The 27894-nt window shown below is 41.6% G+C and overlaps 1 protein-coding gene across 3 annotated transcripts in view; it reads right to left on the bottom strand.

Annotated features, from left to right (window-relative positions):
- Positions 1-27894, bottom strand: part of Susd4 (sushi domain containing 4) — a 126769-nt gene that overhangs the window by 37362 nt on the left and 61513 nt on the right. For all 3 annotated transcript variants that reach the window (XM_076873151.1, XM_076873150.1, XM_076873149.1), the window contains exons 3-5: positions 21381-21593; positions 5237-5410; positions 564-752 (exon numbers count right to left, since the gene is read on the bottom strand). In XM_076873151.1, the coding sequence (XP_076729266.1) occupies positions 564-752; positions 5237-5410; positions 21381-21593 (576 nt within the window). The remainder of the gene's footprint in view (positions 1-563; positions 753-5236; positions 5411-21380; positions 21594-27894) is intronic.

Raw genomic sequence — 27894 nt, 5'->3', positions numbered from 1 at the left:
GGCAGTGGATGCCCTTCCCCCTCACTATCTTATACTGCTGATTAGTGGTCTTTAGTGATGCGCACTCTGTAATCATATAGATTTAATAAACAAGGAAGAAAGAGCTCTTGCTTTCAGGCTTCCAAGGATGTGCTTGCAGCAAAACATTTATAGCTAAGCTATAAAATGCATGGAAATATGGAGGAAACATTGACACAACAATAAAACGAGGGGTGAGATTAATGATGCCATAATGCAATATGTTTTCATTTGGTGCAGAGAAAATTAATTTTTGAAGACATTTCATTTAACTTTGCAATATTCTGCAGTTTAACCTTTGATGCTTGCAACTTTTTCTTTCACCCACTCTCCTCCCCTGTGAGCCTGAGGATGGGGGAAGCAAATTTTACGTCTAACGGGAAGTATGGTTTCATGGCAGGTGGTCTCTGCTCTGGACAGAAGCAAGAAAAGTGGACTCAGGGAACAAAGGTAATTGCTGGCCATCATTTGCAGTTCTTCATTTCCCATCGAAATGTCCACTTTCATAATTCAAAATGCAACTCCAAAAGGCTAAGATGTGTTACCTTCCAGAGCAAGGCACCGGGGTGGGCTGGATGACCAGATAAGGTTGTGCAAGCACTCGAGATACTCAGACCCCTCGAGTTTAAATCCAGGGAAGCAGCGATAGGCGATGACAGTCCCCACTGGGAAGGAAGTCTGGAACTCAGAGATGTTCACATAGCCATTAGAAGAGGCTAGAGGTCTCAGACAGCCTGTGAAATGTGAAAGAAGAGAAGGAAAGTTTCACTTGGTCATCTTTGTACATCCAAGAGTCAAACAGCACACTGGGACTCTTCAGGGTTGGCCCACTGCACAGAAGAAAGAATAAAACAGCATTGCCTCTGTTTTAGTCAGCTTTTTTTGCCACTGTGACCAAAAGACCTACAAGAACAAATAGAGGAGGAAAAGTTTATTTTGAGGCTCACAGTTTCATAGGTCTTAGTCCATAGACAGTCAATTTCATTCATTCAGAACATCATGGCAGAAAAGTGTGATGAAAGAAAGTGGCTCAAAACATGGCACCAGGAAGCAGAGAGAGCGAGCATTCGCGATCCTCTCACCATAGAGAAAATATCAACCCACAAGGGCACGCCCCCAAGGACCCACCTCCTCCACACCTTATCTGCCTATAGTTACCACCCACATAATCCCTACTAGGGGATTAATGCACAGAGTAGGTTAAGACTTTCATAACCCAATAAGCTCACCTCTAAACTTTCTTGCATTGTCTCACACATGAGCTTTTGGGGGACATCACTTATTTACCCCATAATAGCCTCTGAAGAAGGAAGTACTTTGTTTTTTAACATACAGACTCCTTGTTCTATTAACCTCTTCTACTTCTAATTCAGATATTTGCTTGTATATTTGCAAGTGAGACTAAAGAGTCAAATAAGTAGTTACAAAAGAGGGTAAGGGATGGTAGCTGAATGTGTGATATGGATTGGCACACCCCTAGTCCAGTGGTTCTGGCCCTCAGTGCACGCCGACATAATTTGAGGGGATTTTCAAAGACACTAATGCCCAGGCTCCATGCCCTGGTCTGAGGATCACTGTATTTTATTAAAGCTCCCCAAGTCATCCAAAGGTGCTGTCAGGGCTGAGATCCACTGAAGAGCCCTTGGAGAGAGGCTCCAAAAGTTTTAGTGATGTGGTGGGGTCTTGGGAAAGTTAAGCTCAAAAATTGATTCCATGGGTACAGATTATGGAAGGGAAACTTCCTTTAGTGGGTATCACTAAACTTTTGGAAATTCAGTTGTGTTTTACATGAAACAGGTGAAGAATTCTGCAGGATAGGTTTTTCAAACTTGAGAAAGACCCAAAGGCCTGGTGCAACACAGACTGTTGGGCCAGCCTCCTGGGCTTCTGTTTCTGTAGGTCTAGGTTGAAGCCTGAGGATTTCACTGCTAATGGTCCAAGTACCTCTGTAGCTGCTGCTCTGGGGAACACACAAGGAGAAACACTGTCAGTAACGAGTCAGTGCATCAAGCGCAGAATTCTGTGTGCTATCACAGTAGAACTGGCACCTGGATCCCACATTCCTACTTCTGTAAAGAATTAGCTGCCTTCTGGTCTAGAAGCCTGTGGCAGCCCAGTATAACATTGCCAATGGCACAGAATTCTGTTGTGTGTGGCATCCGCTGTGATCATGGAATTTCTTTTTAACTTCAGTAGTTTCACTGGAGGAAATAATGACACTGCAGAGCTGGTGTTCTTCCAGGGGAGAACTAATTGTGTGTGAAGTTGAGGATGTGTAATGAAAATACCTACTCCCCCTTCCAGTCACCAAGTACAGATCGTATGCATCACATGCACATGGCAGATGGCAGAACCTTTCTACAAACTGACTGTGTTGGATAGTGTTAAGTGTCTGGAAGGAATGTCTCAGCAAATGGCTTTGGTGGACACCTTCGTGTATGGTGCCTGTGCATCACAGTGAGTATGGTTAAGACAAGTGAGGTACAGGAATGCAGGATTTTAGGGAAGCATTCACTCCCAGGATGGTGCAGTTCCTGTGTCCTGGGGACCCCAAGTTCTGCATTACCCACAGACTCCATTGTGACCCAGCTAATATTTAGGATGAACCAGACTCAAAAGGTGGTGGAGTTCAGCCATTCTTTAGAGAGTCTCATGGCTCATGGCTTTAGATTGCTTTTGACCTCCACCTCCACCCTGTAGCTGAAAACTAAAAATGTTCACAGCAAAGTGTGTGTGTGTGTGTGTGTGTGTGTGTGTGTGTAATAAACATAATCAATAATTGAGGGGAAAAAAAAAGATAAGCACAGTCGGACACTGTGTTCCCAGTGACTCGGGAGGCTGACAGGAGGATTGTGAATTCTAGAACAGCCTGGGCAACTTAACAAGATCCTGTCTCAAAATAAAAAGGGCAGGGGATGTGGCTCAGTGGCACAGCATCCTTGGGTTTAATCCTCAGTACCAAAAGCAAACAGACAAATAAATAATTAAGGTAAGCACATTAATATGAACAACTAAATGCGTAAGAACCTTTATGCATAGTTCAACTGAATTGCCAAGAATGACTATGCTCACTCTCCTCCTAGGAAGGGGTTGCTGTTCTAACCTACCCACATGGATAAACTGGTTTCTCCCAAATAAAAACTAGCTGTGACCCGTGGAAAGCAGGAGGCATCCAGACACTATTCTCCAAAACATAAAATCCCACAAAAAAATGGAGTTTGAGCAGCCTCTCACCTCACCCCCGGAGGAGATGGCAGGGGTTAAAATTCATGCATTTAATCAGAGTTGAGAGGGGAAGACATGCTCACTCTTGGTTGGAGTCAGACTGTCCTAAATATAACAGTAAAAAACTGGCTTCAACTCAATAGTTCAATGTGATTTCCATTTGCACTTCTAGATAATAGAGAGAAGCCTCTTCAGGCTTTAGCCCCTGGATCCATAGGTGCAAATAAAAGTTATAGTATGAAATGTCATTCTAAGGACCAATTATATTCCCCCAGGGGGCTTGGAGAGGTGTCAGGCTGTCTGTGGTAACTGATTCCTCATTCCCTATCCTGTGTTAAATGAATGGTTGGGAGGAGGCTGGTGCAGATTCAGCTGGCAGAACCTCTCCACAGGCAGGGAGTTGCAGGGTGGCATGGGGCCACAGCACGGGCCACCAGGACACATCCTTGGTGGGATGAAGCCTCTGAGGAAAAATTAAAACAAGGTTGCGATGTATATGTTGTCCCAAGAGACAAAACTCTCTTGGGAAGCCAGTCTAGGGCTGGGAATGTAACTCAGAGAGAGGGAGCACTTTCCTGGCATGCACGAGGCTCTGGTTTGTTACATAACACCACAAAATACACACACACACACACACACACACATAAGAGTAGTCAGTCAGTCGGCTCTCTATTGTTGCAGACTTAGAATAGTCCTGTCTTGACTGGAGATTGACTAAGGGGTGACGGGATGGGAAGCCATGGTGGCCAGACAGAGACATGGAGAAGCAAGTATCTGAACTCAAAATGACACCCCAAGAGGTAAACCATGGGGTATGTTTAGAAAGTCATTAAGGGAAAAAGGAATTCCTAAAGAAGATATAGTACTTAGTGACCCAGAATGGAACAGAAAGAGTAGGAGAGAAAAAACTCATAGTGGCTGGAGTCTGAGGTGATCTTCAGCACGGCTCTGACAGTGCTGCAGACCAACCACCCATCAGCAGATAATGGAGTGTGTTGAATAAGTAGCCCAGGAAGGAGCCAGCTGCTTATTTTGTAGACAGCCTCTGAGCATGTAAATAAGTCACATGTCCCCTTTAGAAATGTGATGCAGAACAGGCCAGCACATCGGGCAGTTTCTGAGGGAAGGGCAGGGAGTATGGCTGACTCTGTCCTCCTACTTCCAGAAGCTCCTTTCCTCACGGGGTCATGACTCTTAAGCTCCAGTGTAAGGAAACAATTTATTTCCCACGATGAGTTGCACAAAGCAATATTGGAGTCTGCCAGTTGTGATTTCCAAGCACAAAGTTAACATTCGTCTCAACTTGAACATGCTAGAGCTTTTGGAGCAAATGAGATCGCTTTCTTTCTCCATCAAATTATGAATTATGCATTGGCTTTTTGGTCCTTTGGTCCAAGTCACATGTTAAAAAATAAAATCAGAATTAACGTGAAATGCAAAGGCTTATTTTCACAAACAGGGTCCTTTTATGTTAGCCCAGGCAAATTTGAAAAAAAAAAATATGGGAAGATGAATATTCACCGTGTGGTTTGAATGAAATTTGAATTTGATGATATTTGTGCTCTTCATGCATTATAAAAAGGGATAACATTATTAAGAGAAAATAGCTTTCTGTAAGATGGGCTTTAACTGTATTCTCACCACCGCTGAAATAAGTGTAAATGCCCCACTGTTTCCATTCAGTATATAATAGTTCATCATTGTGTTCACAGCCCAGTTACAAGTTCTTCAACTATATGATTTTCTAGATTAGGGGACCACATGACATGCTAAAGAATAAGGGGCTTCCCACCTACACTGTGAAGGTGGGTATATGGAGCTGCACCTCTACAAGCACTGAAGATGGATATCCCGAGAGCAGTGAAGACACAAAGGACATGTGTGGGGTGGACGGCTTCGCATTCTGCTCCATCATCTCTCTCACTCTATCAAAGAACATGTACAATAGAGTCTGAGAGAAGAACAGCCGGCGATGGTGGCCTCCTTCCCGTACCTTGACAGATGGGCAGGTTATCCCACGTTCCATCATCACGACATAATGAAACCATGTTGTAGAGGTCGGGGTAGCGGATCTTGAATCCTTCATGACAGGTGATGATTAACTTATCTCCATGTCTATACGTCTTGTTATGAATCTCAGCATCTTCAATTTGAGGGATACGGCAATCTGCAATTTTGGTGAAAAAGGTATACATTATGCCTGGAACTTAAAATGGCTAGCAGTTTCACAAGAAAGCTCTTATTTTCAGGCCTGGTCTTGACCTATACAATTTCTGGCACATGATACCTTACTTGTTACTAGGCTCAGGTGCCTGATGACAAGCATCATAACCTGCTTCCTTGGAGTAACAGGAAGAGAGAGTTCATGAAGAGAGACCCAGGCATAAAGGGAATCATTTCCTGCTGGACACTTTACCCTGATCTTATGAACAATATTGATCTTATGAACAATTTTGGAGATAAATGAAAAAAGACAAGATTTGGGGATTAACCTGAACAATCCATCTGGTTATATATTTGCTGGTTTATGAACAACAGATGACATGATGCAGACTGTCAGACTGGTCACCCATCAGGCCACCTTTTCCCTGGGGCCCAGCCCGATGAGAAAACACGGTGTGTGGAACAGCACACATCAAGCTGCGGCCGAGTTTGCCAATAAAACTTCCTGTCCGCCTTATCTGTTGCTAAAAAGATAAAAAATAGAGCAGCACATATTCTTGCCAATCTCACAAAGGCTCAGAGTAAGCAGCTGCACTACCTCCTAAAAATGGAGTAGAGCAAAGTGCCCGTGTCCAGGAAGAGAAGATGCAAGCAAATCTGGGGGTCAGAAGGATGCTGAGGAAGAACAAGGAGTCCACACACCAAACTGATAAAAAGATAAAATAAAATCAGTGGATGACAACTATCCAATTCTAACTGTGTCTACTTCTAATTTACCATATAGGCCATTGTGTTCCTTGCTGCCAAGTTGGTATCCTGTTCTCCCTACCCTTACTGACCCTAAATACTGCCCAACTAATCCCATCTGGTTTAAGTCACACTGATCATGATATGGGTCTCTCCATCTCTTCTGGGCACATTTCTGCTTAATGGTTCTGATTTCATGCATATTTCTCTTTTATTTTCTTTCTCTTTTTGTGGTGCTGGGGATGGAACCCAGGGCCTCAAGCCAGCAAGGCATGTGCTCTACCCTTGGGCTACACCCCATCTTGACAATGCTTCTGATTTTAGATGCATATGTGCTTGGAATTGTGATCTCTAGATGGGTTCTCTTCCAAATTAGTTGGTGCTTAATTTTTTTAAAACAGGCAACCAAGGATAACATTTTGTCAATCACAGACACTTCCTCCAAAAATTCTTCCATGCTACAAAAAGATTACTGGTTTCTCAGCCACTCTCCAAAGCCTACTGAATCCACAATATGTATGGAATAGTATTAATAGGATCCTTGATCTTCAAGTTGCTCTAAGCTTTAAACAGTTAGTTCTGAAACTCTGGATACTGGGAGCCCTGACGAAGGTGAAAGGAAGGAAAGGAGCAATGGCTGGCTGGTGGATGGTACTGGTGGTTGTGAACTTTGGCAGCTTTGAAAAGAGCATATCCCAGTAGTAATATGGGGTGGGGGCTGGGCATACTGGGAGGGGCTGGGAATTGAACAAAACAGACTCCAGAAAATAAGATGTCAGTGATAGGAAAGAGGCAAGCAGAAGGGGCCTCCCTGTGGGAGAGGGTCTGACAACAGGGCATGAAGGACAGAGGCCATTCACTGCCCTGGGCAGGCCATCTGAAGTCAAGTGCACCTAAGTTGTGCCTGTATCTCAGCCTTTGTCACCACGATTAGCTTGAGAGCAGGACCTGTGTCCCACTTCCTCTGATGTTCCTTCTCTGCTTCCAGACCTGTGCACACAATAAAGGGGAGCAGGGTCATCCAAACCTATGCCCAAGAACCCTGTGAGCACACAGCCCTCGGGGAGCCTGGTTAACAGGTTTTCAGCCCGGCCCAGCCACTCAGCTTTCCCCTGAGGAACCCTATCATCAGGTTGTCGCACAGCCCATGGCTTTCAACATAGAGTCTCAGCTGGAGAACTGTCTTCTGGTTTCAATTTTACCTCTCATTTTTTTTGTGCTACAGGCCATGGAAAGGGTTTTCTAACTGTTCACATTTAACCAATAGTTTTTCTGCTAGAATAGCTAAACTCCCTCCAAATCAGCCCCAGAATAATCTTGACTGGAGTCACAAGATAATTGACGACTCTCTGCACACCACAGCTGCCTTCTTTTAATGGAAGAATCTGAATTATATTTTTTTCAATGGCACTATGCAGAAGTCATTCACAGCAAATAAAAACACATTTATCGAGGCATCTGTCTGTAAAATCTTGGCAATAAATAGAATCTGTAGCAGTAATTTATACGTTTTTCATGATGGACTTAAAATTTGCTCAAGAATTAACTGGTATACTCAGAGGTAACCAGTTATAGAGAGTAAAATAGTGGACAGAATGTCCATTTAGACATTATAGACATGTGGATACTGGCTGACCAGGTGCAGAAGTGCCCAAGCCTTGATCCCAAGGCTGATTTATCAGTTTGTGGTATTTAAACAAGAAGGCTTGGAATTTCTAATCAGAATTCCAAGTTTCCACACACAGGAGTTGGGTTTAGTGCAGAGCATATGACACAGGGTTTGAAGGGAATTTGCAGACTCACAAATTCCAGCAATTCTGTAGACTACTCAAAGAGAAGTCTCCATAGGAAGTAGGGCAGGGATCGTTTACTAGGTGGGGGAGCTATGTACCAGCTGGGGAATGAGAAGTTAAGAGTCCAAGTTCCACAAAAGTGGAAAAGTCAGGAGGGCTGCATCTTAGGAGTAAGGACAAAACTGACATAGGCTGGCTCTAACAGAAACCTAAAGTTTGACAGAAGAAAAGATAATTCACATTCTCTTCAATTTTTTACATGTGAAGTCTGGCATCGATTCCCCTCACTAAAGGAGGATAGGGTTGGAAGAAGAGGCATCTGGATGAGTATCGTCTGCTGAGTTGTCCGAGACAGCAAATAACCACAGATCTTATTTTAATGGAAAGAAAGAATCCAGAACCTGTGGTATCTGAAAAGAAATGTGTGATCTTTATCAATGCACAAGTTTCAAATAGAGATGCAGATGTTCCTCCACTTACGATGGGGCTATGTCCAGCTAAACCCCTGTTAAGTCAAAAACATTGTAAGTCAACATGTATTTAATCTAACTCACCTACTGAGCACCCTAGGTGAGCCACAGTACACTGGGGAGCATCAATCATTTTCCCTCAGTCACCTGACTGGGAACTGTGGCTTACTGCAGCCCAGCACCAAAGAGTATCATATTGCCTAATGCAAAGCTTCACGTTTCAAAATTTGGATTACAGTTTTTATGGAATGGATATCACTTTCACATCATCCTAAAGTTGAAAAATCATAAGTTGAACCATTAGTAAGTTGGAGACTGTTTGTTACACAACTTTCTATAGCATAAGTTCATCAACAGAATTTTTTAAAGAAACTTCAAACATATTTTTACCAAGGATTATGAAAACTATCAACAATTAGAACTTAGGTACAGGTGGCATAAATGTACACTTCTCATACATAACCTAAGGGATACCAATGGCTCCCCTTCTGGAAACCATCTTTCACCAGCCCACCACTGCCATTATTTTTATACCCTGTTCCTCATATCAATGGGGATTCAATATAATGAATACATAAAAGAAGGAGTGAACGATCCTAAGGCAGTATTACACATTTATACCTAAGTACAAATTAATTTATCAGCTTAGTTAGTAGAGAGTAGAGTCCTAAGGGATGGGTCAGGCATAGTAAAATTTCAAGAATATGTACCATAACTTGGATTACTTTTCTTTAAAATGGGAGTTACATGTGAAAATGAATTTGACTCCTTGAAAATACCAAGTTCTCACATTATTGCTCCCCAAAACTAATATTGGAAACACACACAGATCCACAATCTACTTTAGTATATTAAAGCCTCTGAAGATATTGCCATAAAGAATTCTACTTAATTTTGCCTAAACCAGTATTCAGAAAATTTATTTATTCATCCAGCTGCTCATTCATTCATCCATTCAATGAGTTACTGAGCACGTACTCTAGGCCCAGCGTGTTCTAGGTGCTGCAGACAGAGAACTCTTATTACTCTTATGATTTGCATGGAGGGAGATTGCTAACTGAAAAACTAAGAGACGAATGAGCTAGGAAACAGCAAGCAAGGCTCACTGCTATGACGAACACATAACAAGGTGATAGGATAGGGACTGACTCGGAGACTCATTTAATTTCGGCAGACAGGCAAGGGGCCTCTGAGGAAATGACATTTATTAAGCTGAGACCTGAATGACAACAAAGATCCAATTACGTGGGGAACTGGGAGAAGCACATTTCAGGCAGTGGAACAGCTAGTACAAAGGCCAAGAAAGAGCTTGGTGTCCTGAAAAAACAAAAGAAGATCTGTGTGTTTGGAATATAGCGATCAAGATGGAGCAGGAAAGGAAGGATTTGCAGGTAGGGCAGGGAATGGGGGTCCTATTATAGTGTGATGGGGAGCTCCTGGTGCTTGGCAAACCTGGGTCATGACACAATCTGATCTACGTCCTCAAAGGGTTTGCCATAGGTGCAGTGAAGGATTAACCTGCCCAAAAAGAGGTGGGGCTTTTGCCTTCAGCTCCAGGGAGGTAACCACTAAAACCCTGTAATGTCCTGCCTGGATGAGTGTCTTTGCTTACCCAGAGGCTTTGGGCCATTCTACATAATCTATGCCAACAATGTGGTTGACACTGGGGACCTTGGACCCCGTAGAATCACCTCAGCTCTTGGAGGGACTGGAGACTAGGATGAACCACACAGTGGTCTACCATGCCTACATGACTAATTCCCAGTAAACACTGGAAACCAAGGCTTGGACAAGTCTCCCTGGTGGAGGGTTGTTCATATTCCATGTATATTGTCATATGTTGTTGCCTGAACAAATAGGCACTCTCTGCACAGCTCTACTGGGAAAGGACGACTAGAAGCTCACCCTGCTTATGCACCTCTTCCCTTGGTTGATTTTAATCCATATCTTTTCATTGTAATCAACTTTAATCATGAGTATATTGGCTTTTCAGAGTTTTGAGTCCTACTGAATTAGTGAACCTGAGGTGGGCTTGAAGACCTCCAAACTTGATGTCAGAAGTGAGGGTGTTCTTGTGGACTCCTGAACTTCGTTCCACAGGATCCTTTCTTGACTCAACATCTACTAACATCTCCAGAATTACTTGTCCATATCAGTGCTGTTCCACACCCCTCCTAGTGTAAAGAACTATCATTCCAATACAACTCAAGAGAATATTATCAGAACATCACCATTTTTTAGAATTAGGTTGCAGAAGCTGAAAGGAATCAACCAAGGCAAATTAAGTCACCATAACCATAATGTCAGGCAGAGAAATGGAGAGGCTGAGCATTAATGCTGTTTGGGAAGGCACTGAACTGGAGAGAGAGGGTGCTTCATAGAAAAAGAAGCCCTACCACATGAGGTGGTTTTGCTTCATAAGCAAGGCGGATCCAGGTTGTTTCTTTCTTTTTAAAAGGACATTGATTTTAATGGAATCTGAAGAAGCATCAGACCAAGACACTCAATATATTGGGGCTCCCAGCTAAATGTTAATGTGGAATTTTTAGTAGGACCCAGCTTAAAACCACTGAGAAAAAGTCACCTGAATGAGAGTTGGTCAAAGTCATTAGGGTAAGCATGCATCTTATGCTTACTATTTTCCTTTGGTCTACAGAAGGAAAATATTTGTGGTTGACAAAGGCAATTAGCATGCTTGTGTTTTGTTATTTAAGTGTTTTTTAAATACTTAACACTTGGATGGTAATTCTTTGTGGGTTCTTAGCTACCCGTACTCTGAAGGACTGAGACTGCTACACATTCTTCTAAGCATACATGGAACATTTACAAAGTTTGACCACACCTGGGCCATAAAGAAAATCTCAAAAAATTGCAAATGACTGAAACTTTAGAGCATGTTTTCTGGCCACAGTAAAATAAGAAAAAAATAACAATAATAGAAATTTTCTAGAAGTTTGGAAACTGAAAAATACTTTTCTAAATAATCCATGGGTCCAAAGAGAAATAATAATAAATATAGAAAATATTTTGGCCAGGTGCAGTGGTGCATGCCTGTAATCCCAGCCATTCCAGAGACTGAGGCAGAAGGATCACAAGTTTGAGGTCAGCCTTGGCAAATTAACAAGATCCTGTCTCAAAAATAAAAAGTATGAAGGGCTGGGGATGTACCTCAGTTGTATAGTGCCTGGTAACACTAAATAAATAAATAAATAATCAAATTAATTTTTTAAAATAAATATTTTAAATAGAATAACAATGAAAATACTGCACATTGAAATGTATGCTATGCAGATAAAACTATAGCTACAATCCTTTAAATATACACATCAGAGGGCTAGGGATGAGGCTCAAGCGGTAGCGCACTCACCTGGCATGCACGGGGCGCTGGGTTCAATACTCAGCACCACATACAAATAAAATAAAGATGTTGTGTCCACCGAAAACTGAAAATTAAATATTAAAAAATTCTCTCTCTCTCTTCTCTCGCTCTCTCTTTAAAAAAAAATACACATTAGAAAAAGAAATATCTAAAAATTAAGAATGTATATTTTACAGTTGATTAGGTCAACTTTGTTAATCATTTTATTCAAGTTTTTTATATCCTTATTATTTTTTCCCTCCTGCTTGTTCTGTAAATTATTAAAAGAGGAGTGCTTAAAGCTCTTCCTGTGATTGTGCATTTCTCCTTAAAAGTTCTATTGATTTTTTGCTTTGTAAATTTTGAGGAGTATTATTAGGTGCACACAAATTTAGCGTTATCACCAAATACTCAAATTAAAAGTTCTTATACAAAAGTTTTAAAAAAAAGGATAGGCAATTAAACCCAAAGAAAGTTCAAGGAAGTAAAATAAAGAGTGAGTATGAAAGAAATAGGAAAGACACACAGGAGAGGATTGACAAAACCATAAGTTGACTTTGTGACATCAATGAAATTGAGTAAAACTGATCAAGAAACCAAGAGGGACGGCACATATAACAATGAAAGAATAATAAGCAACATCAAAACATATTCTGTTTTAAAAAATAAAAAGGATATTACAAAAAACTTTAAGTCAAGAAATCAGAAAATTTTGGTGGAGTTGGAGTTCTAATATAAACAAATAAAAACTATATAACTGACCAAGATAGACACGATAAGAAACAGAAAGTAGTCATACTTCAGAAAAATCTAAAATAAATTGAATTCAAAATGGAAAGCCTTCCCACAAAGAAAACTCCAGGCCTAGGTGACTTCCCCATAAATTTCATCAAGTATTTGCAGAAGAAATTGCAGCAATCTCACAGAAATTCTTTTTTAGCGTTCTCTTCTGAAGGCCCACACCAACCTGCTTAAGAGGTTGATGATGCAATCTGGCAAGAACATTATAGAAAGGGAAAATTTGAGGCCAATCCATTCAGCAACATAAAAGCAAAACTTGAAAACAAGACATTAGCAAACACAATCGAGCAATAAATTTAAAAATATGTCACAAGTAAGATGGGTTTACTTCAAGAATCCTAGGTTGATTTAACATTTGACAACCAACTAATATGAATCACAACAGAATAAATAAAATCAAGAATTAATAAATTGGATGGACTCAAACTCAAAAGCTTCTTCTCAACAAAAGAAACAATCAATGAGGTGAACAGAGAGCTTACATTTTAGAATCAAATTTTTGCCACACACACATCAGATAGAGCACTATTCTCCAGGATATATAAATAACTCAAAAAACTTAACACCAAACAAACAACCCAATCAATAAATGGGCTAAGGAGCAGAACAGACACTTCTCAGAAGAAGATATACACTCGGTCAACAAATATATTAAAAAATGTTCAACATCTCTAGCAATTAGAGAAATGCAAATCAAAACTATCCTAAGATTTCATATTATGCCAGTCAGAATGGCAGTTATCAAGAATACAGACAACAATAAATGTTGACAAGGATGTTGGGGGGAAAAGGCATAATCATACATTTCTAGTGGGACTGCAAATTGGTGCAACCAATCTGGAAAGCAGTATGGAGATTACTTAGAAAACCTGGAATGGAACCATCATTTGTCCCAGCTATCCCACTCCTGCTCAATACCCAAAGGACTTAAAAATCAGCATACTATAGTAATGAAGCCACATCAATGTTCATAGCAATACAATTCACAATAGTTAAACTGTGGAAGCAACCTAGATGCCCTTCAACAGATAAAGAAACTGTGGTATATATTCACAATGGAATATTACTCAGCATTAAAAGAGAATAAACTATGGCATTTTCAGATAAATGGACAGAGTTGGAGAATATCATGCTAAGCAAAGTAAGCCAATCCCCAAAACCAAAGGCCAATGTTCTCTCTGATAAGTGAATGCTGATCCATAACAGGGAGGGGAAAGACTTGAGAAAAATGGAGGAACTTTGACTGGGCACAGGGAGGGAGGAGAAGGAGGGTGCATGAGGGCAGGCAAGATGGTGGAATGAGATGGACATCATTACCCTAGGTACATGTATGACTGCACATATGGTGTAACGCTACATCATGTCAACCACAGAAATGTAAAGTTGTGCTGCAACTGTGTACAATGAATCATAACTGCATTCTGCTGTCATATATACCTAATTAAAATAAATTAATTAAAAAAAGAATGTCAAACAGAACCAAGGAGAAAATTACCATCTTAATAGATGTGAAAAAGCATTTGATGAAATTCAATATTTGTTCATGATCATTAAAATTTAAAAGAACTCTCAAAATAGGAATGGAAAGAAACATCCTTAATATAATAAAAGATATCTTTTTTAAAAAATCTATCTCAATAATATGGAAGGCATCCCATTTAAGACTGGGACTAACACAGTGAGGTTCACTCTTGCTCCTTGTATTCAGCATTATACAGAGTTCCTAACCAAAGCAGGAGTGCAAGAAAAGGAAACAAAAGGTCAGGAAAAAAACAAAAGTTGTACTTTTCACACATCACACAACTACATATGTGATAAAACCCCAAAGAATTCAGTCAAATTGGCAATGAGTTTATCATACATGAATTCTACATATGACCAATTTTTATTTTGGGGGTACTAGGGATTGAAATAGGGGTGCTCAACCATTGAGTCATATCCCCAGCCCTTTTTTGTATTTTATTTAGAGACAGGTTCTCACTGAATTGCTTAGGGCCTCGCTAAATTGTGGAAGCGGGCTTTGAACTCGTGATCCTCCTGTTTCAGCCTCCCAAACTGCTGGGATTACAGGCATGAGCCACCATGCCCAGCTCATATATGACCTATTTTAAAAACAAAATATAAAATAATTATCCTCAAAAACAATTTTTTTTATTTCTAGGCATAAATCTAATAAAAACATCTATATAAGATATGTATACAGAAAACCTCCATCTTACGACAAGACAAAATCATCATTCTAATGACGAGTGCCGGATTGTATGATAGACATTGTGAGCTATGTCACTAGACATGTTTGAGATTTAAATGTGAAAGGCAAAATGGTAAGGTTCTAAGAAGACTACATAAGAGAAAGTCTTTGTCAGAGTAGAAAAACATCTTTTTTTAACAAGACAAAATAAATCTTTAAAAGCTCCAGCATAAAGAAAAAGATGTATTAATTTCACTACATTAAAACTAAAATCTGTTCATCAAATGGCACTAATGATAAAAGAAGTAAAAACCTAAGCCACAGGACAGATCTTCAACATTTACACAATCAACAAAGAACTTGCATCCAGTATATATAAAAACTCCTAAAAATCAAAAAGGAAAAGACAACTAATAAGTAGGCAACTGAATTAAAGAGGCACTTCCAAGAGAGAATAAAAGCTGGCCATTAAACACTACCCACCAGGGAAATGTACATTAAATCCAGAAGTACCACCCGATGGCTAAAATACTGACAACACCAAGTGTTGGCAAGGAGCAAACTCTGCTCTTGGGAGTGTCAATCAGTACAACCTCTTTGGGAAACTGGCACTACCTATTAACACTGGACATACACATATCCTATGCCTCAGCAGTTCCATTCTGGTGTAGCCAAGAGAAATGAGAGCATATACATACACCAGCAGGTATGTTCAAGTATGTTCAGAGTGATACTATGAAGCCAATTGGAAATGCTCTAAATTTCCATTAACATTGGAAAGTTCAAATTATGCTATATTTATATATTAGAACACTAAGCAGGCTGGGGATATAGCTCTGTTGTAGAGTACTTGCCTAGCCCTGAATTAGATTTCTGGCACCAAAATAAGTAAATAAATAAATAAATAATAAAAATAGAAATGATCAGAGTAGTCAGAAGTGGTGGTGCATTCCTGAAATCCCAGTGGCATGGGAAGCTAAGGCAGGAGACTCATGAGCCTCAGCAACTTAGCAAGGCTCTATCTCTTTAAAAAAAAAAAAAAAAAAAGTGCTGGGACGTGGCTCAATGGTTGAATGCCCCTGGGTTCAATCTCTGGTACCAAGAAAAAAAAAAAAAGTGCATATTACTGCAGGCCAATAATATGTATTGATTTCATAAGCATAAAGTAAATCAGACATAAAATAATCTCTATGCTATAATCCCATGCATATTAACTCAAAAATAAGGCAAAAGTAAACTTGAAATAGCATCACGTTTATGAGCACATGTTCTCAAGCCAGGTGATTACAACAGGAAGTGAGTGCTAGCTCTCAGGAAGAGGAGGGGGCAGTGATGGGGAGTGGTCTTCTGGGGAGCCGGCAGTGTCCCATTTCTTGGATAAAGGTGACATTGGTATTGCTTTGCAATGGTTCATTGGACTGTTTGGTTTTATGAACTTTCTAGTGTAAGTATTATATTTCATTATTTTTACAGTGTGTGTGTGTGTGTGTGTGTGTGTGTGTGTGTGTGTTGTACTAGGGATTGAACCTACAGCCTCGCATATGCTAGGCAAGCGGCAAGCTCTATACCACTGAGCTAAACCCCCCAATGCTATTCCATTAATTTTTAAAAGGCTAAAACAACAACAGAAAAATTAATCCAAAAGGGAAAACAAGGAAATTCACTGAAAATGTAACCATCTCTCCCAATTCCATTGGAGCCTTTGGGTCTGGCAATTAGAGTGCTTAACAGAATATTAGGGAATGAATGACTAAATATATTGGAGTGGCACTGAAATTCTTAAAGGCATTTAAAAACATTAATTATCTGTCAAAATATTTCAAGAAGGCCATTTGACTTCTAAATGTAGATTATGTAGATTGGTGGGAAAAACTGGGTTTGGCTTAGAATTTCACTCTAGAGGAAAAATCTTTCTGATTTCCTGCTTTTCTCTTGATAAACACAATTTTTATTTTTAAAGAAAGTTTGAGGTCACTTTCCTTTTTTTTTTTTTTTTTTTTTTTTGCAAAGTAGCCTTATGTTGCACAACAAAGAAGTGATAGAAAGCAATGTGTGGCCAGAAGTGAGCCCACTCTCATGGGCTGAGGACTTGCAGAGCTCCTACCCCACTTCCTGATGCTCTGCTTGTGGAGTGCCCATGGCAAATATCTCAAGATGCTGCTGAGGCCCGCCTGCAGGTGCTTGCTAAATTTAGATTCCTAGTGCATAAAAAGCTTTGAGCTTGGCATCTGGAAGTGTGCTTCATTCACACACCCCTGGGGCAATTCCCGTGAAGTCAAACATCAAGATGCACCCTCTGATGGGATATGCAAGGCCAGTCCCTCTGATTATGTAGACTGAAGACAGCAGTCAAAATGTAAAGGTTGGCTCGAAATTTAACAACTCCCAGCCCATCTCTGAGGAGCTGTGTCAGCCAAGTGTAATTAGATTCAAATCTGAGCAGGCTGGGGAGGGGGGAACTCTGCACACTGAAGTCTGTGGCTCTTGAGACTCAGCGTGGGCCTCGGAGGAGGTCTGAATTAATACCTAACAGACTCACAAGATGCTGACCGGGGAGCCAGGATCAGCCCTGAACTGCTGCAGACTGTCAAGAGAGAAGATGAATTCCACTTGAGATAGGGTTGGAAAGACTTCCGTGGGGGTAGCCCTGCATTTTTCATCAGCAGTCAACCTAATTCTGGGCTGTTTCAGCTGTGAATTTGTGAAAAACCATTTTCTGGGGAATCTCTGCAGTCAGCTTGGTGTCCAAGGTTGCTACCAATCATTGCGTGACCTTTACACACAATCTGAGAAGGATCTGAGCATGTGCTCATGTTGTTGTTGTTCTCCGTTTGCCTAATAACTCTCTAAAAATTCTCTTTAAAGCCACCCCCACCTCCAGGGCTTGGGTATAGACAGGGCAGGATCTTAGCACTCCTGTGATGTGGAAGAGCCTGTGCCACAGCGGGTTAAGGAGTGACGCTGCTCTAATTTGAACGTTCCCTCTGCACTTACAGGGCTGGTTGCGTAGACTTGAGAACCCTGCCTGTGGCGGTCCAGCTGTCATCCTGCAATAATGATAACTGATCATTTCTGTCACTTATCTTTACTGCATCTGCCCCAGTCTGACCTGACCTTATTTCCTCTGGATATTTTTTCAAGTCATGACCACATTTAAGTTAAAGAAATCTTTTTTAAAAGCAAAAACCAAAATCACACTGAAGGGAGGGAGGATAGGCATACATAACTTCTGCTAACCACAGCATAAGAAATGTCAGTGACCCTGAGGGCAGGCAGAGGCACCCTTCTGCTCTTTCCCCACCTTAGAAGACAGAAAATGAGAAGAGAATATCTTAAGGGAAGATAGGCAAATATTTGCCCTTGTGGGCAGAGTCTGTCGTTTTTGATAACTCCTATCTACAGCAACAAGAAAGAAATTTTAGATGATAGAAAACACACATGAGAAGAGAAGGGTGCTAAATAAAATATTTTTAAAGCATCCATCTGTTTTGGCGAAGCTTCTGGAGCTGGGAGACGATTTGCCTTAATATATGAGTACCTGTAAAAAGGACTAAGACTACCCTGCTTTTGAAAAATGCCTGCACCCCACAGTTTTGATGAATAAAGGAGTTAGCTGCCAACTTTATTGCCAGCTCTAGTTGGGTCAAGTTGGATCTTTTAATTGAAAACGTATAATGTAATAATAATACTTAAACTCACATTGCACCTTTTCCCCAGGAAGCTTCTTAACATCAAATTATTCATCTTTTATAGCAATTCTGGTCAGGTCTATGGGAGCTAATATATTTTAGTAAGTACTTTACTGCTTCATGAATGAATGAGACTTTTTTCTCTTTCATGGAAGGAACTAGTAAAAAGAAGGGTTAAGCAAGGAGACACCACTGTGGCGAGGACAGCTCTCCTCCTGGGTTCTACGCCACCGTTAGCTGCAATCAGGTAGGTAACTGAATAGGGTTCCTGGGTGCTGTTGGAATTGCCCTGAGAGCTCTTAGAAATAACCCTGCCTGGGCTTCCACTACACAGAGTCTCTTGTAATGGGTTCCTGGAACTTTTATTTTTAAAAGTTCTACACATGATTCTGACCTGGAAGGAGATCTAAATACACATTTTCAACAAGTTTTGATGCAGGCCATCTTTGGAATACATTTCAAGGAAACGTGCCCTGCACAAACAGGTTGTTACCAAGCATGTCGACAGCAGGCCACCTCCCAAAGGGGGTGCAGTCCTGGGGTGATTTTGCTAGGTGTCACTTACTTCATCGTCTCTCTTCCTTACCTATAGAACTTGGTTCCTCTTCCCAGGAAAAATCATCCTTGGTTAGGAGATGAACATCCTGGAAAGCACACATCTGAATCTGAATCCCAACTCTTCCATTACCTATGAGACCATGAGGAATCTAGCCTCCCTGCCCCTTCACTTTCCTGTCTATAAAATAAGGAACTTGGGGCTGGGGATATGGCTCAAGCGGTAGCGTGCTCACCTGGCATGCGTGTGGCCCGGGTTCGATCCTCAGGACCACATACAAACAAAGATGTTGTGTCTGCGAAAGCTTAAAAAAATAAATAAAACTTACTTCTCTCTCTCTCTCTGTCTCCCTCTCTCTCTATCTCTCTTAAAAAAAAATAAGGAACTAGAACCTACTTTTTAGGGTTGCTATGGTAATTAAAGAAGATATTGTATAATAAGCAGAGGTACTCGGTCTATATGCTAGACACCTCCTTAAAACAATGCAGTCTTGTTGGGGGGAAAAAAAGGGAATGTGCAGACATGTTGGGGATGGTAGGGTTCAGGAATGGTGCCCAGAGAGGCTGTGGCTTTACTGACGGGGGGGCAAAAGGCATGTTCCGAACTAATGTTTAGCTGTTCCTCCTCATTCAACCCCTGCCTCCCTGAATCCCTGTTCATCTATATCAGCATCCCCAAATACATGACCTAACAAGGGCCACTCAATTCACCATAATGCCCTACAGATAACTCTGACTCATCTGCACTGACACTATTAACTATGGCTAGAACAATTATAAAGTATGTACTAAGCCAATCAGGAGTATGGGATTAAAAAAATACATATGAGCCTTCCTTGTGTGTGAATGATTTTTCCAAAATTTTCCTAACTGATGGCTGGAGCCTACACCTTAACTGGAATGCAGAGACCTGAATCCTCCTGGGGCCTTGGTTCAGGTTGCATAATAAATGAGCTGGCTCCTCCTAGTCCCTCCTAGCACATTTAGGGCTAAACCAGGCACGCAGACCCATACAATAGAAGCCTCCCACTCCAAGGATTTCTCAGTCCTTTTCTTGGAATTACTATACAGCTTATGGAGTTGGGAAGAAGCTCATCTAAAAAGTGATCAACTCCCTGCCACCCCATGATGATCAAATAACAGAAGGCCTTCATCTTTGGGTAATATTCAGGAAGGCTATTCTGGTTTTCTTTGTTACCTAATGTCTCTGCATTGCCTGGGTTTTAAGCACTGGGTATCTTTGACCATAGGTTTTAACAGGGAGGTGTATTTGGAAGCAACAAGTAAACTTTTAATTAAATACAATTTTATGTATGCATGGTCTGCACGCAAGAGGAAAAGGTGAATTTATTTTTAAAAACCTTAAATCCATATTATATTACTTTTGGTATACATATATTTAAAAATGTATACATGCACACATATATATCTTGAAAATAAAAGGAAAGATAGCAAGTATTTGAAGAGTAAGACACCATCTTACTCATCCTTTACAATTTCCATGAGGAAAAGCATAATAGATACTTTTAAAATGCTTGTCAGTTTAAATTATTTAAATCGTTTCATAAAAGAAATATACACTAAGTCACAATAATTGCAGACATATCATTGCTAGAAGCTCCCTCCCAAGGTAAACTCAATAATGATGTCAGGAGAATCTGAAACTAGTTCCTAATGAACTCAATGAAATAGAAGTTCTATGCCTTATGGAAATTTGGGGCTAGAATTAATTCTTGATTCATGTCTATTCCAAGTTCAGCCTTGTCCTCTGAGATACATAACCAACCACTTTGGCATCCCAATTAGTTAAACACAGTACATTTTTTAGAACTTTAAATGTGTCCACATTAAGTAAAAGCAAAATGTATATTAAGTTGTTTTGACCAATGGACTTAGGGTAATTTCCAGGAGTAAATGAATAGCTTGACACCACCAATACATTTCAGGATAATTGCTAGAAATAAATGTCTCCCGTGTCAATCTGCTCTGCTTGTCACAGTTCTTTCTTTCCTTAAATGAATCACATCTAACACATAACTGATAACTAGTAATTGATTTAATCCTCTGAGTAATGTATATCTTCTGTATCACAAATATAGTTTTGGTACAAGATATGTACTGCACTTTTTATTGAGTAATGTGAAAATGAGTGCTGAGTTGGCAGCCTAATCATAAATAGCCCTAATGTTATCTGAGTTGCTCTCTTGCATTTACAAAAATGGTGATAAACTGGATTGTAACTGACTATTTCTTTTAATGCTGAGATTAATCTATCCCCTGCCCCAGCCCTCACTGAACACTCTTGCTTTTCCATTATCATGCAGGTTCAGCCAGAAGCAGAGAGAGAAGAGACTGAGGTGAGCACTTTACCTTCTTGCACACAGATGGGTCTATCGCTTGGGATCCAGCCCAGGGTTCCGTTAAGATGTTTCATACACAGTCTCTTTGTAGAGCCCTTCAGCTTGAATCCGTCTTGGCAGTGAAATCGGGTTACAGAGCTTTCAAAGAAAACCCCTCCGCTGGGAGTCCTGAAGCCATTCTCTGGGACTCCTGGGTCAGCACACACATGAAGGTCATCGAACCCTACATTGGCAGGGAAGAAAAGGTCTTTGAATACATTCTTCTGATGACAAGGGTCTTCCTCCTAATTTAGTATACCCTAAATATAAATGGCAGATACTACATTAATTCATACACCTTGGACCACTCAACCACACCAACAACAGAGCCAAGAGCATAAATATTTCAGTGCTGTCTCACTGGCTAGGAGAGGCCAAGGATTCGGAAGTATCTTCTGTGTGCATAATGCTCCATATGAACCCTCAAAGGTAAGGAATGGAAACTTCTGAGCTCTACAAAGGCATAATACTCTGTTTTCTTTCAAAATCAATGGAAAAATCCTTATTGAACAGATACCAAGAACCAGCCTGCATCCCAAACTGGACACCATTAACATTTGGCAAAGGATGGGGGCTGGGGATTTAGCTCAGTTGGTACAGTGCTTGCCTCACATGAACAAGGCCCTGGGTTCAGTCCCTAGCAACATACACACACACACACAGAGAGAGAGAGAGAGAGAGAGAGAGAGAGCGAGAGAGAGCGAGCCACGCAAAGATTTGGTAGAGGAGTCTCACCCCAGGCCTGGGCTCTTGGAGAATTTACAAGTGGAATGAGCAATGGGAACATGAGGTGAAGGGATAATTCTATAAACTGGGTTGACTACTATGCTGACCCCCATTTTCTTTCTTTTTAAAAGCAAATCACCTGCAGCCCTGCCTGGCTTAAGCCAATAAAACATGCTACAGTCCTCAGCAAACAACCTGCTCCCTGCAGGAGAAATGCAAACCTAAAAGGCTCCTCCTTGCCCATAAGAACACAAATTACCCTGAACAGGAGGATTTTTGTGACCCTTACATGGGCCAGATTTCAGAACTCAGGGAGATAGGATAATTGGAAGTAAAGCCCCTTAGCCATAAAATCTGTAAGAACAAGTTCCAATTAGAACCGGTCAGCATGGGCCAAAGTGATCCAGAGTTATCTTGGATCTTTAGCATGTAATTATAATAGTAAAACCTCCCCTCTGTGGGAGTAAGACCATGTGCAATGGGGACTTGAAAGTCTGATGCAATCCTGCTATCAGTCAAAAGGCAGAGGTGGACCTGGTTGGGACTGTATGAAAACTTACAGGATCCCCCAGAAAAACTGGAGGGCATGAGAGGTGCACCATTCCTCTCTTCTGAGAGGACCCACTCTCTTCCTTGAGAGTGTTCCTCTTTTCTTTTTCCTATCCCTTCTAATAAACTCATGCCAGCTACTACACTTGACAAATCTGACATCTTTCCAGCATGATCACAAGAACTATTAACTGAGACTGTGACTGCTTTGGCTCTATGGAAGGCCTTGCCTAGAAACACCTGGTTCCAGCAGCTGCTCCGATATAAGACTTATAAGGAATCTGATCCTATTTAATATCCTGTTCTTTCAAAAAATCCTCAGCTGAGACTAAATTTTCCCCACTCCAACCCGTGTGTGCTGGTGTAAGACTCACTTGCTTTCCTCCTCACCTGGCATCATGACTCTAGACACCATGCAACAGGAGACATGGAGATGACAGGATGTCCAGAAGTCACTGGATGAGGAATTGTGGAATGAGTGAATGGCCAAAAAGGAAGGCAGGAGAAAAGACAGCATCCATATCTGTCACTCACAAGTATTAAACAGGAGCAGGTGTCATATCTTATCAAACTGAGGACAGGTTTACAAAGGAGACATCATCCAGCCTTCTCAGCAGCTGCTCCCACCATATCTGGATTGAGCACCCCAGTAGTGTAAGTTGTGTTCCAGCCCAACAGAGAGGTATTGGAAAGTCATTAAATAATGGCTTCATGTTTATATTTTGAGGGAAAGTGCTTCCTAAATGATGAGTGCCAACGATTTCCTCCAGTCTCTGCAGAGATGGGCAAACTCATGGTGCATCCTTTAAAGTGGTGGTACTGAGGTGGCCAAATCAGCAACAATGATTTCACCACAGCCTAGAAAGCCAAAAAGCACATTTGTTCAGAGCCCCGAAACCTGAGTGGTCTGAACATTTCTGGCAGACTTAGTGGGAAAGTCGTTCTCACTCATGCTATTAAGTCAGATACAACCAGTCTCTGCTTTGCAATGTGGAGGTGGGGTATATGTATCAGTCAATGGGGGGCCATGGAAGGGCTGTATCAGAGGATGGGGTAGACCTCTGGAAGATCTCCAGCTGAATCCTTAGGATGAGCAGATATGGTCCAGCCAGACAGAAAAAAGGGCACCATGGGTATAGGTCAGAAGATATGCTGTGGGGAAGTTACTAAGAACATTTCAGGAAAGAGATGATTCTACAAGGCTGTAGGTGGGGCCCTGTAGATAATGGAAGGCAAAGAGTTGGAGGTTATGTGTTAGCTCAGAGTTTATACTTGATGCATGGGAGGGAGATATGGGGGACAAGTATGGAGTTTTGTACAGGAACATGATTAGATCAGATTATTGTAGAACAATCTCTCTGGTACCCATGTGGAGAACTGATAGATATAGACCAGGCAGGGGATGGGAAATCATCTGAATTGACTCCCAGGCCATAAGCTTCAACTCGCAATCATGGGGCGATTTTGTTAAAAGTCAGACGAGCTAAACCAGGCTCTCTTTGGGTGGAAGGGGGTCAACGGCCTGCAGTTTTACAGAGTTCTTCATATGACTCTTGGACAGCAAGGTCAGCACCTGTCTGAGAGTCAGTACCTACTGCCGCCATCCAGGGGAGAACTTGTGAACCAGAGGAAAGTGAAGCAGTGGAATGGACAGGGCCTTGAAAGACATGAAGAACACAGTCACAAACCCTGGTGGTCAGTTGGATGGGGACTTGATCAGGGGAGAGAATTAGAAGAGAGACATTTAAGACAGTCTATAATCAGGATGGCAGGACAGGATGATGAGGGAACCTTGGGAGAAGGATAAGGAGGTCTAGGGAGAAGGATAAGAAGCTCAGGGGGGCACAGGGAGTCCAAGTTTTGGGGAACACCCAGATAGTGTCTGGCTATCAGCTGGAGAATGAGCCTAAAGGTCCTCAGTACCCTGAGCTGCATTTATGCACAGGTGGTGGTTGAAGGCCTAGGTGGGTACAGCATGAGATAGCTCCTGGGACTAGCACAGCATGGGAGCAGGAGCAGCTGAGGACACATAATTAAGGGGCACCCAAGGAAGACATGGAGAATCAAGGGCCATCCAGAAGGAAGACCCGACTTTTGTCCCAGAAACAAGAGAAAGCATTTCAGGAAGGAATGGGATGCTGAGTCAGATGTCACCCACTGGTCAGGTAAGCAAAGGTCAAGAGCACCCACTGGCTAAAGACAGAACACTGGAACCACTCTTCAGGCAGCTTAAAGAACAGGGAAGAACTGACCACAGAGTGGAAGCCTGTCTGCCAATATTCAAAGAGGTGAGTCCACAGTAAGTGAGCTCAATGTGAATGGAAGAACAAAGAGAGGCGGGTACCCACAAAGTAGAGCCAAGGGACAGTTTTATTGTTGTTGTATTAAAATTTTAAGATGAAAGAGACTTGAACATGTCTCTACACAGCAGGGAGAGAAACAATGGAGAACGAAAGAGAGATAGTGGTCAAGGATAAGTGAAGGGGAAGCCAATGGAGTAAACTGCCCACCCCCAAACATGAGAGGGGAGAGGACCCAAGCCTGGAGGTGGACTTGTCTTATGCCAAAATAGAAAGAGAAGTCAGAACCTCTACTGAGAGAAGGATGCTACCCAAACCATGCATGGTATGGGACTCAGCTAAAACAGCACCTCTTCCAGAGAACCTTCTCTTCCCTTTCAAAGTCTAAACAGGAGGGTTCTTTTCCCCTCAAGACACACTGTGCTCACCTCTCTCAGGGTATTCCTCATTCTGACTATGACCACTGGTCCACTTAGCTATCTCTCGCACTGGGCTGAGAACTCCTGCAGGGGGAGACAAGACGTTATTTTTCACCTCCTCAGCACCTAATGGTGTGTATAGTACATACCGGTCACTCTGCAGGTGCTGCTAATGCAGGATAGATGAGCGAGTGGCTGCAGGGTGTACGGATAGATGATGGATAGATGGATGAATGGGAAGATGGGTGAAATGGATAGATGGCTTATGAACGGATCAATCAGGAGCTGCATGCCAATTACTTTGTTGGACCCCACCCAGCCCCACCCCACCAAGCAGTAGCATTTATGGCCCAAGAGTCCAAAAAGCTTATATATTCCACCAACACAAGAGATATGAAATATTCTCCTACAGCAAAACACATTCCCTCTTAATACTCTTCCATTTTCCTTTCTTCTCCCAGTCTGAGTGAGCTGTTTCCTTAATTTTCTATAATCTTCTCCCAATCACCTCAGCCCTCTTACTCCCTTACTAATATGGGGTCCAGAGGTCGGTCTGTGCTAGGACTTTGGTTGAGACACCTGTACCCCCCACCCCACCCATAACACATACTTTTTTGCCATCCATCCCCTGCCAATAGTCAGCCCTGCTGACTGCCACATTCTCCCAGATAGCCACACCCTCTGTCCTTGGCCACAGAGCTGCCCTGTCTCAGAGGACAAATAATTCAAAGAGAACTGAAGACCCATCAGAAAAATGACAGAATCCATCAGGGAAATGACTCCTCTGGTAATAAATAAATGATGAGTGCTTCATGAAAATTATAATGTGAGAGCAACAGAATCTCCTTGTGAAACCAATCATTATTTCTTCCTATTAAAGAACATTCCCATCTACATTAGCTTTTGTTTAACTGTGGCCAACTTCTGAGCATGTTTCTGTGTCTGGCCCGGTGTTAATGATCAATGCTGCTGGCCACCAGATCCATTTGTTGTCATAGAAGAGAGGAACAAGAAGTAGTGGAAAGAGAGCAACCAGTAGACTGGATAGTACAAGAAGAGAATATTCTTCATTTTGGACAACTAATCCCATTGAGCAAGATAGTAATTTTCTAGGGCCTTCCAGAGATCAGATTACACTTTTCAAATTATTCCCCAGGAGATCAATTTCCAGCCTGGGTCATTTCTCTGTAGAGTGGTATTGTTAGTGTCCTTCTATAATGATGATAATCAGCTCCATCTGACAGTATATCCATTAAGAAGTGGGCTGGTGTTGGTGTTAGAGAAGAGGAGTGGAGAACAGTTTGTATTGCAGGCCCACTCAAATAATCTTTACCTAAGAACCTCTATTCTTGAAGTCTCAATCTATATCCTGTCCATTCTTCAAATTCTGCTTATGTTTGGGAACTAAGTAGCCACAGCCTGGAGAAGAGAAAAGTGCACGCAGAATGATTTCCAACATGTTTGTGCTGGGGAGGAGTGAGAGGAAAAGGGAGCATTCCTTATTGATCAGTCTTCAATGGTGGCATACCCTGGCACTTCCTGCAACATCCAACTCAGAGGGCAACATGTGCATATATATAAGAGGTTATCTTCATGATGGCTAAATTTTATGCATCTCCTTGACTGGGCCATAGGTGCCCAGATATTTGGTACAATATCATTCTGGGCATGTCTCTGAGGGTGCTTCTGGCTGAGATCAGCATTAGACTCTGTAATAGTTTGCTCCACCTAACACGGGCCCTCACTTAATGGGTGGGGACCTGAATAGAACAAAGCACTAAGTAGGAAAAAAATCCCTTTTCTACATATGACTATCTTCAAGCTGGGATAGAGGTCTTCTCCTGTCTTTAGACTTGGACTCAGATCAGAACTTATGTTATTGACTCCTCTGGGTCTCAGATCTTTGAACTTGGACTTGAACTATACCAGGAGACATAGGTAGGTAGATATAGATAATATAGATATAGATAATAATCTTCTCATTAATTCTTTTTTTTTTTTTTTTTTTTTTTTTTTTGGAGAATCCAGATGTACACAGTTTTCCTAAAAGTATTTAGGCACTTAAAACATGTGACTGGTACAAATGCTATCTTTCCCCATCTCTGGAGGATGCTATTTCTCTTAGGTTCCTTGAATTTGGGTAAGCAGTTCACCAGGTGAGGGCAATGCCTGGGCCCTGGGGTCTGGACAGCCCAGGTGCAGCATCCCAGCCTAACGTCCCTCTGGTACTAAAATAAGAGGTGGCTTGCTCGGCCAGCATCTCCCTCTTGGGTGCTGACATGATCATTGTTGTCACTGATTTTCTTGGCCAGCATTATGAGCCTAGGTCCAAGGCAAGGGCAGAATTGCAATTTGGACTCTGGTCCTCAATGGAGGCCAAATTTCTTTTTCTTTTCTCCTAATGAAAATCTGTATGAGGAACTGGGATTTCAGCTGTCCCCCTCTTCCTATACAAAGACATGCATCAGACCCTAAGTCTGATTATGAGGTC

This window comes from Callospermophilus lateralis, chromosome 13 (assembly GCF_048772815.1).
Source record: "Callospermophilus lateralis isolate mCalLat2 chromosome 13, mCalLat2.hap1, whole genome shotgun sequence".
Classification (NCBI taxonomy): Eukaryota; Metazoa; Chordata; class Mammalia; order Rodentia; family Sciuridae; genus Callospermophilus; species Callospermophilus lateralis.
Note: the sequence above shows the minus strand (reverse complement) of the source record. Positions and strands in the feature narration are given on the sequence as shown.